The following is a 16,442-nucleotide window of genomic DNA, read 5'->3' as shown; positions in this document are numbered from 1 at the left end:
ATTGTAGCTGACAAATGTTTATATTTTTATTTCCATAAAAGACACCCTCCTTCTCGCAATATTAAATTTAAGGTCATATTTACAACTTTTATTTTCAGTTCATGGTCATACTGACAGTCTTCAATTTATCTTTTGGATTTCAGAAGACAAATATTTTCAGATCTTTTCTGCTATGCAGTGAAAACACATGGGACTCAGAATGAATTTAAAACCCTTGCTGTGTGTCTGTTTTTAACATGGTCAGCCTTTATGTGTTGATTTATTGTTTAATTAGGTAGAACATGAGAAAATACAAGTGGAATGTCATAATAGCAAATACTGACCAACATAATTTGAAGAAAAGATCATAAAGGAAGCCCTGCCTTGCGTTTATTTTTGGAATAGCCCCAAATCTGGTCACTTTACTGAGGAGCAGGCTCCAATTGCAAACAAGTTCCCAGTGAATTGCACTGCTCAAGTAGAAAGGGTCTCCCTGTTTGGTGGCTTGTGATCAGTAACACCTGTCTGCCTCAGGAGCTGTAAAAGCTGCTCTGTTTGCTATGGAAACCTTGAACTGGGAAAAAAGTCAAGGCAGAAAAAAGTGTTTTCTGAGTCTCTGCACTGGAGGCAAGATTCACGAGATCCACAAGATGTTCAAATGCCAAGACCAAGAAAAAAAGATCAAACCTTCCAAGAGCCCACACTGAACTGAGTGTGAATTTCTAGATGCATTTTTATTTAATTATTTTTGCTTTTAAAATTACACCAGCTTACACAGAAAGGGACTATACACAGGTGTCTGTGATTTGAAAGGCTATCAATGTACTTCTTGAAGAGAAAAAAATAATTATGAGGTTGATTGAAAAAGATAAACCATAGTACAGAATTACACCAAACAGAAGTACAACCAAGTTATTTTCAGGAAAAAAACCAGAACTAATCATACCTATACACCTTAAATAGCTATGTAACACAGAAAGGAATTATTCCATCTATATCATGATTGAAATACACTTCTTGAACTCCAAAACTTTTAAAGTTTTCAAGTGTTTAGAGGCATAATCAAACTTTAGGCTCTGAAATATTGCTGAATTGTAACTAAAAATAATAACTGCCTTGAACCCCAAATACTCCTCTTATTATTCTAGTACTTCAAAGTTTTATATAAATTAATGATAATTGAATCTCAGGTTTATGGTCTGGTACCTCACTGTCCCCTTAGAGGAGCTATTACCATGGTGATAAGATTGCTTAAATTAAGCTGTCTTTTTCCACAGGACTTGGCTCATTGCCAGTGCAGTGAAGGGAGATTTCAGTCCATTCAGCACAGCATTAACCTTACTGCCAACACTGCTAAATGGGCTAGAGGAGCTAGGAAGAAATCTGATTTAAAAAAGGAAGGAACAAGCAAATATCTTAAATACTGACACACAAAACAGGACTAAAAACTCCACTTTGAAACAAAATCAAAATTAGCTAAATTTTGAGATTTAGGCATAAAACTTAAAAATTCTAATGCTTTGGAATATTATATTTTGCTATGTCAAAACTTAACTCAAAATAAGTGTGACCAATGATTTATCCATGACGGATCAGTAACAGACTATAAGGAGGATAAGAAAAATGTCAGGTAAAAATCCCTACTTAACATCTAGATTTTACTTCTTCTTTGGGGATTTGACTGAAGTGGGAAAATAAATAGCAAACAGCAGGGAAAAAAAACAAAACAAAACAAAGTAAGAAAGCAAGATATGGAAACAAATACTGAGTTCACTATAAGGGCATGGAGAAAATGAAAAACATTCCTTTGAGTTATCAGGGTTTAATACTTACTCCATAAAAAGTAGTAAGCTATGTTCAGATGGGGTTGTCAGAGATAATGACAATGTATTACACTGTAAATCACAAGATTTGAAGCATTAGAGTAAAGTATCTATGAAGCCTGAAAAAACAATTATGGATAATGACAATGTATTACACTGTAAATCACAAGATTTGAAGCATTAAAGTATCTATGAAGCCTGAAAAATAATTATTTTAGTGGAAAGGAAGGGAATAGGCAATAGGTTGCAAGTACTTTATTCTGGGGGAGAGGGAAAAATATCAATTTTTGATTGAGAGCCCAGTAACATTATGCTAAAAAAGAGAATCAATGTTTCCTGTGTTTTTATGTGGTGTGAGAGGTCCTTGCAGTCTTTTTCTGGCAATACGTAAAAATTATTTTTTTGTGTGACAATGAAATTACTGCATGTTCATAAGCAATTTTAATAATGGCTATGTTGATTTTCCCCAAACCGTGTGCACATTCATATATGGAGACTGCATTTGCATCTCTGGGCACATTACAGTGCTGAAGGCTGCAGCACAGTCACCAGTTTGAGCTGCTACACCTCCTACAGGTGCAGCTCTACTCCAATTCCCTCAGCAGCAGGTGTTCCATAACATGTCCTCTGGAGTTCTAAAGCTGTTCTTAATTCTTATTTTTATTTGGGCTGCTTATAATCAGAATAACTGCCAGAGTTAGGGAACTGGCCTTGGCAACAACACACAGACAGATTTTAATTTTAGCTTTTAGTGTGAAATTGAACAAGTAATTTCATCTTTCCAAGTCAGTCTCATCATTAAACAGTTGCATTAGTAAGTTAGGTCTTGACAAAACTGCTTTGCAGATTAGTGCGTGTAACACCTCTAGATGAAACACAAAACAAAATTTCTAATTTGCCCTTTTCTATAAAAATGCAACCAAATTTCACTGTACAAGAAAACTTTCAAACACATACACCACAGTATGCCTTTACTGCAGCCCTTGCCATCTAATCTAGGGTTTCAAACACTAATTATGTAAGAGTACATGTTTCATTGGAATATTGCAAACATTTTCAGAACTAGAGAATTTTCTTTTACATAAATATGACACATCAATATGACACATTATGAGCAGACGCATTGTCTGTCCAGAGTGAAATGGTTTTAAATTCACATGATTATATCTAGAAAATCTTTTCCTGTCTGAAAATTCTCTACTATTCCATGGCAGTAGATACAACATCAAACACATGTTCTGTTTATGGATTAACAGGAGATACAGACAGAAGAAAAGCTGAACATGTGTATTCTGATTTTTGCCTAGCTGTTACAGTAGGGAATACATTACTGTTTAAGTCTTCTTTTTGATTGCAAATGTTCCAATTTTAACAACAACAAAAAAAAAATCTGCTTAGCTATATTAGGTATGTAGATATTAGCTACATTTGGTATTATTGAAGATTTGGCACATATCATTGAAATGTTTCTCTTTATTTTGTAGGATTATTTTTAATGGGCAGATAAACATAAATGGAGAAGCAAGGGAATCCAGCTATTAGGTCAAAGCAGCAGTTCAATTCTAGCAGAATCATTCCCTGGTAAAGGAAGGATAAACAAGCTGCAAGCCCTTCATTTTCTCTGAGGCTGTACTGTGCACTGTAGACTTCTGGGAAGTGGTGATCACAAATGTTTCTTATTACAGCGCTCCCCTGCCATAGCTCCCGTCTGCACACAAACTGCAGATACATCCTGGCAAACAGACTCACAGGTTTTCCTTATGGATTATGCAACCTTTCAGCCAGCTTTGTGAGAGGCTTCTGGGAGTGACCAGTGGGGGCATGAAATCAGCTGAAACAAACACTGAAGGGTCAGAACATGGAAAATTCCCGGGCTTTGTGAATGACTAACATGTAGCCAAAAGGATGTTTTCCAGTCTGAATTCCTACTTCACTGCACAGCCCTTTATATAATTATAGATACAGCTATACATCTCTGTATTTGTCCTTTAAGAGAAGCTTCAAATTTACAAAAAATAGTATGAAACCAGAAAACTTTAACTGAACTCGATAGAAAAATAAATTGTAAAGTATAGTTCCCAATGAAGTCTGATGGAAATGTCATGAATGGAGATGCAGATTCTTAAAAAGATCTATCTGACTTTTAATTGAAGTGAACCAAAAGTTCATGGGACAGAACACCCAGAGATCACCTTTCTCGCAGCATAAAGTATAGATAGATATATAACCTTGCCAGACCAGAAACAGCAGAGATTTATCTTTATAAAGACTCTGTAAGCAGAAGCTTCTAGCTCCAGCAGGATCAGCTGAACTGAAGCGTTGTTTATGTTCACTTTGCAGAAAAGTTTCCATCCTCCTTGATTATTTTTGAGATTTGTCCTTAAGACAAATAAGGAAAGTTTTATTTCAGAATGAATTGGTGTGATCTTCGATCCCAACTTAATAGCAGAACTAAAACTTGACAATTCTGAAGAGCAGCAGTCAAGTGTTTAAAGACAAATATAAAGATTAATTTTTGTAATAAAATAAAACCAACCTTGTTGTAAAAGAACAGGTAAAATCTAGGTTTCAGTGATTAATTGTGCTAACTGGGCCTCGGACATATGTGTTAAAAATTCTCCAAACATTTCTGTGCATAATACTTTATATTTTCTGGATCCAATTAGGTGGATGTCAGAAATTTATCTGTTTCATCAGACACAACTTTCACAAACTCTTGCCCTTTATGTGCCTTAAAATGGCAAAACCCAAAGGAAACCCTAGTTAAAACCTCCTGGTGGCTCTGTTGACAATGAAGAGGAAGAAGACCAAAAAGTAAGATCTTGTTTTAAAAATCAAGTCAGCAAATACAGCTGCAGTTGAAAGCAATCAAATTACCTAATACTTATCAGGAACAGGTGAAAAAAAAAAAAGCTTATTATAGCCAAAAAGTCAGAGGAGATTGTGCAGAGCTTTGGGTATTGAAAAGGAAGTTGCCTGAATACAGAATGTGTTTGCTCTCAATTGTTTTTCAGAGTAGATTATTTGCATAAATTGTGAATGATCCTGAATTTGAACTATCCCTTTCCAGCTCCCAGAGGTAAGTCTTGCCATGCCCAATATCTGTCCTGGTATCATTTCTTCATTGCCAAATGATTATAAAATTGTATTTGGCTATATATACCATAAATTATTAAATGTGTATTGAGGAAAATATTATTTTTGTATTATTTCTGTTATTTTCTTATCTATAGAAAAGCTACAGACTGACTGGATGATATCCAGAGGTCCCTTCAAACCGCAACCATTCCTGGCTCTGTGTGACTCCAGAAGTGCCAAAGTATACTGATTAAACCAAACTTCTATTTGCTGGTTACAAAATGGTCCTGGGAGAACATGGGCAGGCAAGACAAACCCACAAGCACAAATCCTGACCCCACACGACCATAAAATGCCAGTGTAACCTACACACATTAAAGGAATCGTTATCTTCCAAAACTCTGAATAATGTGCTTTTCTGAGTATTTCTGACCTAGGTGAATCAAGCAAAAACGGCGTCATGCGGTTACTTGAGAGGGCTTCAGAGCAAAACACACTGGCATGTCCTGAAGGACAGACTTGCACCTGCCCATCACCAGCTGGTGTCAATGTCAGGCCTCCTTTTCCCCTCACAGCCGAGATCCTCTGCGCACAGCCACGGCCCGTACCTGGTTTCCAGTGGGATGTTGCTGTTCAAGACCCAGCTGTTATGAAGGTGCACGGAATCCTGCGTGCTGGTGGGGGGCGTGGGGGCGGCGGGGCTGGGCTGGCTGCGGGTGGTCATGGATCTCCTCTGCAGCGAGTCGGCCGAGGGCGGTGGCTTCCTGGCGCACGTGCACGCGTGCGGTGGCGGCGGCGGAGGCGGCAGCGGCCTGAAGGTGAACTGGTTGTGAGGGCTACCGGGCATGTCTGAAACAGCAAGGAAAAGACAACCAAACACACAGAGGGTTATTATTTTAGAAAGATCAAGACGGTCTTTAGATGTTGTTTTGAGGTTGGTGGTTCATTTATGTTCATCTTAATTAAAAAAGGAAGGGAGAGACTGAAGTCTTAAACTGAAGGAGGGCAGATTTACATGAGGTATTAGGAAGTAAGTCTTCGTTGTAAGGGTGGCGAGGCACTGGAACAGGTTGCCCAGAGAAGCTGTGGCTGACCCATGCCTGGAAGAGCTCAAGGCCAGGTTGGACAGGGCTTGGAACAACCTGGTCTAGTGGAAGGTGTCCCTGCCCACAACATGGAGTTGAAACTGGTCCCTTCCAACGCAAACCATTCTGTGATCCTGCCATACAATTATTACTGGGAATAAAGTACTTTATAATGTTCTTTATCCTGTTTCCTGTAAATGTTGCTGGAATATTTGAAATAATTTAAAATATAACAGCCTATTGAAACAGAAACTATCAGATACGGACACACCCTACAACACTGTAATTCAACAACAGAAACACAAACAAACAAAACCCAAAAACCAACCAAAAAGAAAAAAAAGAAGGTGGTATAACATTCACTTAATTTGTCAGGATTTGTGGGGATGAAGGTAAAGAACATATAAATTAACACTGAACGGCATCACAGATACCAACTTATTTCACAAGGTATAATTCTTATTTAAAACATCTATGAAAGAAATAGACAGCATAAAAATTAAGTCTTGTACTTCAGTTTGAGAGAGAAAATGACTGAATAAGTCCTGCCCCCTAACAAACATCTTTCCTAAAATAATGTTAACACATTTCTGGAGTCTGTTATTGCATTTGTTAAATGGAGCTGAGAAAAGGTCTCTGAAGCACTACTCATCCTGACACCCACAGAAAAGGTTTTATGGCAGCTAAAGGCAGATGAGCAGGCAGGGAGCTCACAGCCACTGGACCAGTCTGAGAAGGAGCACAGTCAAAGATGCCTGTGGTGGGTACCCAAGGCCCTGCTCCCTGTGCTGTCCCTGCCCCATGGGACCCTCAGACTGGCTCCCAGTACCCCAAAGGGATGTTGTACCTGCACAGGCTCCTGTCCTGTGCTAACAAATGCTGCCACATGGCTCAAGGTGGCTCAGCCTGAGCCACTGAGCTTCAATCCTCCTGCAAAGGACAACCAAGACACAAACATGGTGCAACGGCACTTTCAAGGAACAACAAAACCTTGTTTTTTCTACTTCATCAAAGTCTCCAAAGAATCTCACTACAGCCAGATACACAGCTATGGACAATAGCAAACACTTTATAAAGAAGATAGTGGTAAAAATTGCTACCGGATTGAGTAATCTGTGAACTTGTTAACCTGAAACTCCTCCAGCTACTTCACCTCAGTGTCTAAGGAGCCTTAATCCCATTTCTGTACTCACCCTCACTCTCCCTTTTACCTTAGCAGATGTCCAGTTAAATTTGCAGAAATCCAGCTGGAGCAAAGCTCTGATGAACCTGCAGAAATTCCCTGCAAGGAGCTGTTGCTATCCATTTAGAAAACACACTTTCTTTATATTATGACATGATGTGTCTTCAAGGCAAAAGATCAAAGTGTATTCCCTCCTACCCTGGAATGGCTTGTGGAAAAAACCCACCTTTTTCTCTGTGACAGTCCCAATTTACCCCAGCTGGAGAAGCAAGGTTGTTTAGTGCTCCACATAAGCTTTTCAATGCTGTGGTAAGCAAAGCTGTCACAGATTTGGCCCAGGCTTAATCCTTTTAATTTCACTGATCTTTTATCAAGGCAGCATTCTTACAGTTGCACTAAGGTTTATGCTGTAATATTCATTTGCATACACCAGAAAAGCAGTTCTAAGCATATTAGAAAATTGGAGACCTCAGTAAATTAAATCACCGGAGTCAACAGTCCAGGGCTCCAAAATAATCTGCTAAGGCACTTTCATATAATAATTAATCTAGGTAAATCCTGTATCCTGCTATTTTAGAATTGAAAGTTACCCAGATTTTGCATATATTTGATGTCCAGCATCCTTATGTATTTGATCAATTACATTTCCTTACTTAAGGTATCAACTGTAAATCCACTCTACAGAAAATCTGCAGGATTATTATACAACCTATAATTTGCATGACAAGCCATTTCAATCGCTTAGCCACTGTCCTGTTAGAAAAATGCTGATTTTTGCCAGGACACACAGACTCCACAAGGTACATCAAGAGCTGTGCAGTAAATGCCAAGCACCCAAGGTGATTTGCTTCTCTAGGTATTTGGGAAAAAACCTGTATAATCTGTATGGCAACACAACTTTTAGTTCCCTTCTTCCCCTTTTATCTGTCCTGTCCCTATCCCATCAATGGCACACAATTGTCAGCCAGAGTTTAGTTTGTTCCATGCAATAGATTGGTTCTGCTTTTGAACCATAAAGTTTCCCTGGCTGGTAGGGTACCTTATATCTCCCAGTGCAATTTATCACAATACATCAACACATCAGATTTCCTGGGGGGATTCCTTTTTAATTATCACACTTGTCACCCTTTCATCTACCTACTGGCATCACAGAAAACCTCACATTGGAGCCTGATTATTTTGGTGATTTAAAAAGTCTTCATCAGACCCTCATTTCAGTGAAGCACTGCAAACTCATTAGGCTGAGAATCAGCCTTAGTTTCCAATTAGTTTTTACAGACTTTCTTATTTGGCAGAGTTCGTTTTATTTTGCTTGAAACTAAGTCTATAGCTCATTATTTTTATAACACAAAAAATATTGCCTGGGATATAAAGCAGCATTAAATCTAAATATGCACACTTAGGATTCTTCAGGAGTCTAAATAAACAGCAGTCTATGTAAAATAACTTACTGCAAAATCACTTAAATACCCAAAAGGGGATATTATGCAAAATAATTTGTTTAAAGCCAACAAACTTCCAAAATGTATGAGACTGATAAAGGAATTGGCTTACCTAATGCTATCTGTAACAACTGCGGCTTTTAATTTAATGGCTGCTAATAATGTTCATATGTTTTGATTCTTGTACATTAAAACATTTATGTATGATATGCAAATACAGACTTAATTGTTTTCATTGTCTTCATTGATGTGATAGAAGCTTCCATCCATCTAAAACTGTAGCTATATAACATCATTGCAGCTCAAACTTTACACTTGGAATAATTTGCTTCAAATCAGATTTCCACCTGAGGAGTAACCAAGCCAGAAATTGTTCTCTTGATCTTCATCACTGGCCTTCTCGTCTGCTTTTAGCTCATTTTTTTACAGACAAAAGAGACAAATTTTAAAAATTTCTAAATACTTTCCCCTGAGAAGTAATTTTTTAAAAATAGTTGTCTCCTTTCAGCAGAGCACATCTAAAACTGCGAAGTTTCCTGAAAAGGTGCAGACAACATTCTGGTGATTTCTTTTACTCCAACTTGTACATTCGCCATCTACTTCACAAACTGTACTCAAACTTCTTTCTATCTGCTGTTTTTTAAAAATATATATTTATTTTTAGGGGTTTTGCTTTCATTATTCAATAAAAAGAATAACACAGTAAGTGGTAATTTGTTTAGCTCTTCTGCTCTGAGGCACTTTGCAAACTTCATGCACTCACAACAAGAGAAGCTGCAGTAGGGATGGCACTGGAAACAAGAAAATCTTGCCTTGAAATTCTGCTAGCTTGAAGGAGTTCTACTTTCTCTCTATCCTCTGAAATTTGAAGGAAGGAGTTATTCTTGTCCCCTCAGTATTTCTTCTAACATAAATTCATTTTCCTCAAGAGTCAGGCTAAAATGCCTTTGTAATCATAATCATGTAGCTAAATTGCTTTACAGACTGGCAAAAATGAAATAAACAGCTTAATCAACTAGTTAGTGCATAATTTAAAGTTAGTTTTGAAAATTAGCCAAGCCTTGGCAGCACTATTTTCCTAACAGTTCTGAAATATACTTCACTATACTTTTTGGATCCATATAAAAGACAGGGTAATTGAACTGTTTTATCATTTACTGACAAGGCTACAATAGCCTGTATTGTTATTAGGTGAAGTATATCAGAGAGAGTATACTAAAACGTAATGAACCATAAAAGGTTTGCATCTAACCTGTAGTGCTCTAGAAATATTTTAATTTTTTCAGTTCCTGAATTTCTTATTTCTTTGTATGTTTGGATTTTTTTTTTTTTAATTTACTGGATGTGTCTCAGTACGGTGTGAATTAGCTGGCAATCCATTATTTAATGAACGAAACAGCAACATATGTTCAGGGAGCTTAATTCAGTTTATTTAAAAGTTCTGTGGGTATACTACTGCTCAATTACAAACCACTCTGATTATTTTTAAGCATGCTTAGAAATATAGAATGATTTGGGCTGGAAGGAACCTTAAAGATCATCTAGTTTCAAATCCCCCTGTTGTGGACAGGGACACCTTGCACTGTCCCAGGCTGCTCCAAGCCCCATCCAGCCTGGCCTTGGACACTGCCAGGGATCCAGGGGCAGCCACAGCTGCTCTGGGCACCCTGTGCCAGGGCCTCACCACCCTCACAGGGAAGAACTTCTTCCCAATATCTGATGTAAGTCTGCTCTCTGTCAGTTTAAATCCATTCCTCCCATCACTGCATGCCCTTGTCAAAAGTCCCTCTCATGCTCTTGTAGCCCCTTTATGTACTGGAAAGCTCTGTGAGGTCTCTGTGCTCTGCACAGGAGCAGGAAGGACTGCTTATGATGGCAGCACTTCCTTGTCTTAATGTTTTTACATTAAAAGCTAAACTTGTCCTGTAAGACCTAAGTAACTATATTTTATAAACACTCATTCTGGACCTCATTCCAGGAAACTACAAAAACGTAATTACCCAGTTTTGAACACCAGAGGAAAAAGGAACAATGGGAGCACTACCAGCATATCTTTCTTTAAAGCACTCTTATTTTTACAGAAGTGCATGTTTTATACTTCTTTAATTCTGATTAATAAAATCTCTTGGAGTACAGCACTAAACTTGCCTAAAGGTCCTTGCCTAATTTATTTAGGTATGGAATGAGCCTGGGATTTTCCCATATTTTCCCATACATCTACACTTTTGATTCATTTCTAAGAAACAAATGCTGTATAACTTGTCTAGTAGAAAACCTTCACAAATCAAATAGCACAAGTGGACTTTATTACCTGCATATGATATCAACTACTAATGCCTTAAAACCCTTAGCAACAGTGAGCGTAAGGAATTTTCATCATCAAGACTTCTGCAATTGCCAGTAATTTTCCATTATCAATGCACATCAGGATCATAACACTGCTGAGCTCCATTTCTGGTAAAACTTCCATTAGTGGCATGACAAAAGTGAAAAAATACTAGAGATCTCAGAGTTTTCAAAAATAAAATCTAAGTGTCTTGAAAGGGTCTCTGCAGACAACTATTTCTTGAGTCAGCTGCAGAAAGACGTGGGAGAATTTATCAGGCAAAAGAATGGAGGTTAGAACCCATTAGAGAAGGAAAGGCAGTGATTTCTCTCTAGAGAACTATCACATGGCTACACTTTCCGACTTTCTGGATAGGATGCATTTAATAATATTCTTTCAGGACTCAAAAAATTCTGGCATCTGTTGTCTTCATGCTGTATATTTAACTGGTCAGTTTTACTTTGCACAATTCTTCAAATAAGACTGTTACACTTGTTTTTTAAGGTGTGCGTGGGGGAATGTTTCTGCTTTTTCTGATGATAGAAATGTTAATATATTCAAGCCAAAAGAAGGCTTTGCTTCTGGGCCCAAAGCTAGCTCTTTTTTCTCTGCAGCTGTATCAGCTGGTGCACTGAAAGACATTACCTTTCCTGACAAACTTTGCCTCACTTTAGAGGCACTTATATATGTACAGTATTACAGCTACAACAGCACTACTCCTCCTTAATTAACTCCATCACTCAGTGTTTTAACTTGGGAGCCTGGTGATTGCTGAAGTAGAATAATTTTGGTCATAAACATTGCACTCTAAAATGTCCCTCTCTGTGTTGTAGTTTGTAACCTGAAACGAGTTTCAGGTTATAATGCTGTGTACTGTGGGTGAGATGCAAGGTTTAAATGTTATCATACAGAAGCACCTGACAATATAAACATGCTGATGTGTGTTCATATAAAATTAACATTGCCAGAGGGGAATGAAGAGCAACAGTTCCTGAGGTGCCTTTATTCTACTGAACTGCCTGAATTGCATCTTTGTTCTATGGTACTTCACATAGCTGCTAAATACTAATGTGCTCTATATTTATGTGAAAAACATTCCATTTATGTGAAATGCTCACATTTATGTCAATTAATTTGAAAAATTTGCAATGAAACTACTACTCACTCCCTTCCCTCTCCTTCGTTGCAGGTGGTGCATCTGCCAGATTTTAATACCCATCCAGCTGAGACAGGACTCTTAAATCACTCCAGTCTGTGCCAACACAAGACAGGCCCCTTGAAGGCTGAGTCACAGAGGTCAAGGACAAAATGTGAAGGGAGAAGAAAAGCAGCACTCCAGTTCTGATGGAGTCTGAGGGAACAGCCTAAACAACCAGCTCAGGCTTCCAGTGGTTTGTTTAGCAGATCAAGCAGCTGCTGGTACAATTAACATCACACAGCATTCAAAGGACAGAGTGAAGATTGACAGCTCCTAGCCAGCTTCAAGGTGGTATTTTCAGGAGAATGTGTAATTCTTGCCATTACTTAAAAGTGGTGGGTTCGGTCAATACCGTGAGTTGTAACTTCTATCAGTGGGAACTCACAGGGGATAGTACAATCACTATTCTAAAACTCTGAACAAAGTGGGAGAGATTATAGCTTACAGAACAAGCCTATCATCTAGGTTTGCAAAAGACAGGCACTTACAAGTAGCCTGGCAGCAAATTTTTGATGACCTTAGAGGTGAACAGATTTTGATTAAAGAGCAGTTTATGATTGGTAAAATAGGTTGCAAGCAGTCATGGCTGTAAAAATTAATGTTTCTGCAGTTATTGATGGTTTTGGTGGTGAAAAATATTCAAGTTTTGGCCCTTGTGTTATTAAATTCATTAGCTGTGAGGGCTTTCTGAAAGGGATCTAAGGGTAATGGAATTAGCAACTATAAATCATATTGAAATACCCTGTGTATTCAGCCCAATAGGTCAGTGGAAATATCATGAATACAGACATATTAAACCACTTTGTCACCACCCTGCCTGCCTCTTACCTGCTTCATCTGTGTTCCTGTTACTTTGCAACATTTTCAGGAAAAAAAGACTGCTTGAGGACATGCCCTGTTACAGACCCATAACATAAAGCCCTGCAGCATTTGAGCTTGCTGCCCGGTCAGGGCTGAGGGGAAGACTCTTCTCTTTTAGTACTTGTCTCCTTTGGGAGGGGGACAGTGACACCAGTTCACCAAAGTACAGAATCCTCTTCAGATTAAAGCCCAGCCATCAGAGACATCAGTTTGTTGATTCATATTTTGCAAACATAGACTATTCTGTGCTCTACAGAAATATGATAAGCTCCAAGTCATGGTTAAACCTGCCAGTTACATCAGGACCCAAACTTTAACCCTGATGGGCTCTGAAATTACTGGGGGCAAGGTCCCAAGTGTCTTGTAGCTATCTGCACTGAGACAGAGCTGATGCTTTGTTGGCAGCACTGCAAACTTACTCTACATTTATTTCAAGGCAGAAGAATCTGAACTTTCTCACTTCAAGGATGTGAGTCCAGTTTCTCCCACCTGGCTATGTAAAAGCTTTTCTCAGGATACCTATCTGCACTCCAGATTATCCTGTCAAAACCAGGCATCCAGAATGTCTCCTGAACATGATTTGGCAGAGCATCACTGGAAATCCTACATCTATTTTTACAATCAATATCAAGTACAGATGTAGATGCTTGAGTTTTAAAACATATAGTGTCCTTTTGAAGTTTTGCTTTAGAAGAGAAACAAATTTTTAAATGGACATTAATTTCAAATTATCTTTTAATTATCTATTTAAAGAGGAAAATATTGTTTTTAAAAAGAGAAACAATTTTTTTAAAAAGGAAGAAGAATGGTAACCTTAGGTACCACCGTTAGCATCAATTTATTCTCAGTAACCCTTAGAATTACAAGAGACCATTTAAGGAGGCTGCATGTAACTGTCAGATGGCATAATAGAAGGGTATTTGTTGCCCACCAAATGATTTTACATGGTGTCTAAGTTACACTGTATTAGTTAGAAGATATACCTCAGTGAAGAATTAGCTGACTGACTACTTCCGCCTTTTATCCCTGGAGGAAGTTTACAAGTTCTTGTCCCTCTCAATGCGCAAATAAAACAAATACTTCTACAAAAAGATCTATACCTGCATTGATGTTTGCTAACATTTTATTTAGGAATGCTGACACTTCTCCTATAGTCCTGAGCTGGCTGGGTGGAGAAACAATGGAACGTGTGTAACTGATGGTAAACAGCAAATCCATTATTTTTCTAAGAAAAGCCAAACTTCCGTAAGGAAAGACAAAGTAACAACACAGAAACAGGCAATGTAATGCCTGAAAATGAATATGAGACAAGGCCACAGCCTTCAAAGCAGTCTCTCTAGAGCACATTTGGGCACTTAGAAGCAAGCATGTGCATTTTCTGAAATAGCAATATGCTTCAACCTCTCCACTAAACTGGGGATTATGCCCTGATTCCACAGAACTATTCAACACTTTCAACTCCACCCTCGTGCCTGTTGTTAGGAGCCCTGCACTCTGTTAACCATCTGCAGTTCTGAGCAGAGCATCTATCAAGCACCAACAAGGCCCCTGCTGCAGAAGCAGATTCAGCTGGTTAACTTCAGCCTGGAAGGTTCAACAAGCTTCTCCTGCTAATCTGGCTCAACTGGCAGAGGAATCTAGTGCAACTCAAAATTAACAAAGATTACATTATTTTACAGCATCAATAGGCTATAAAAGTTCTTTGTGACTGTATCCTCAGTTCACCTCACAAGACATTTCTTTGTGTTTCACTCAAAGCTTATCTATATACAGTTATTTAAACTCATTGTAAATAAGACACACATTTTTGAATATTACTAGAAATTACATCTATAAAATACTGAATAAAACCTTCAAAACAAATGCATAAAGAAGTATCAAGGGAAAAATACTTTTTCATATGAATCTACCCAACAAAGTATTTTAATGAGCGCAGATCTATTAAGAGAATTCTCAGGATACCGTAATTATTATTCATTTTCTAGAATTGTTTCACCATGAAGCTTTATGCTACTATGGGGACTTTAATGTTTATGTTTTGTGACGGCTGCGTTGACTATTAAAAAGCAATTTGGCTGACATTTTAAGTCTTTTGTTGCCAGTTTTAATTGGATTGTTCACCAAGCATCAACTCCCCCGTTAACTGCAAAAATTACAGGCCAACGTCAGTTTATAGTAATGACTGTTTAATGATTTTATGCTTTCAGTATGCCAGCTTCATACGGATGCATGCATGATTAGTTTCATATCAAGACCTGTAATTAAATAATTGAAACCTCAACAAAAGAAAACATCAAATGGGAAGACATCCTTAATAAAGACTCCGAGATTTATCAAGACACTCATTCCAAATAAAAAATAATTAATATTTTGAGGCCAAACAGTGCAAGAGTTGGTGCTAAGGCAAAAACTTCTCTTGCCCTTTTCTACAGAAGAAATTTACCTTTAACGGATTCAAAGTCTGAGAGCTTGATGCATTAAATACTTGCACACCATTCTGAAACCTAACTCCAAATTATTCAGAACTCATTATTAGCTATTTTTGTTTACTTTGCAGACTATGTGAAGCTGCTTTTATAATAATAATTATAAGATATAAAAATAATTATACCTCAACTGAAACTTACAGTACTTACAACCAAAGAAAAACAAGCCCACTAACTTCTCAATAATTCAGGTTCTTGACAGAAAACAGATTATTAGTCTTTGTTCAGCTCTGAATCCTATGCCAAACTCCCACATATTTCAGAATTTCAAACAGAGAAAAAATGGCTTTTAGAAGAAAACTCTTTGAAAGTATGAAATATCCATGAAAATAAAGCCAGAACAAAGCCTCACAAAGCAGGGCCAGCACTGCACAGGCAGTGAGTGCCTCCTCACAGTGCTCACAGAATTTCACACCTGATGGCCACCCAACATGGCTGGAAACTTCCTGTAGGCAGCTCAGCATTTGAATTTTGAAAAGAACTTGGTATTTCACACATTTTTATACTTACAAAGTGCAGAGAAAAAAAAATACTGACCAAAGGCTTTCACTGTCTTAATCACAACAGTGCAAATTTTCATTACAATACTTGGGATATGGTTCCTCTTTAAACTGAGGCCATATATTTATGGATTCCGATTAATTTTACACCTCTAAGGTCAAACATCAGACTTTATTGCGTTACACAGTTAGTATTCAGGCAAATTTCAGCAATTTATAGCAACTTCAAAGAACTCAGGTTAATCTGTTTCAGGCTTGACTTTTATAGACTATAGTCACCTAGTAGAAAATATTAACCTACAGGAAAGTCAATAGGGTTTTAAGGCTGCTTCATTTTTATGTACAAAAAGCTGTATGCCTCACAGAATCATTCATTCTCCTTTTATTGCCAGGATGATGGTTCAAAACCTGTTGTAACCAAACACCTGAGCAGAGGGCTTTATTTGAAAGATTTAGGGTACATTTAGGGCTCATCTCTTTT

At 37.8% G+C, this 16,442-nt stretch overlaps 1 protein-coding gene across 2 annotated transcripts in view; it reads right to left on the bottom strand.

Annotated features, from left to right (window-relative positions):
• Positions 1–16,442, bottom strand: part of TENM1 (teneurin transmembrane protein 1) — a 227,078-nt gene that overhangs the window by 145,690 nt on the left and 64,946 nt on the right. For both annotated transcript variants that reach the window (XM_041396472.1, XM_041396471.1), the window contains exon 3: positions 5,489–5,729. In XM_041396472.1, coding sequence (XP_041252406.1) covers positions 5,489–5,729 — 241 coding nt within the window. The remainder of the gene's footprint in view (positions 1–5,488; positions 5,730–16,442) is intronic.

The sequence above is a fragment of the Onychostruthus taczanowskii genome, unplaced genomic scaffold, assembly GCF_017590055.1.
Source record: "Onychostruthus taczanowskii isolate IOZ18803 unplaced genomic scaffold, ASM1759005v1 scaffold13, whole genome shotgun sequence".
NCBI lineage: Eukaryota > Metazoa > Chordata > Aves > Passeriformes > Passeridae > Onychostruthus > Onychostruthus taczanowskii.
The sequence above is the reverse complement of the archived record's forward strand: the minus strand, read 5'-3'. Positions and strand labels throughout refer to the sequence as shown.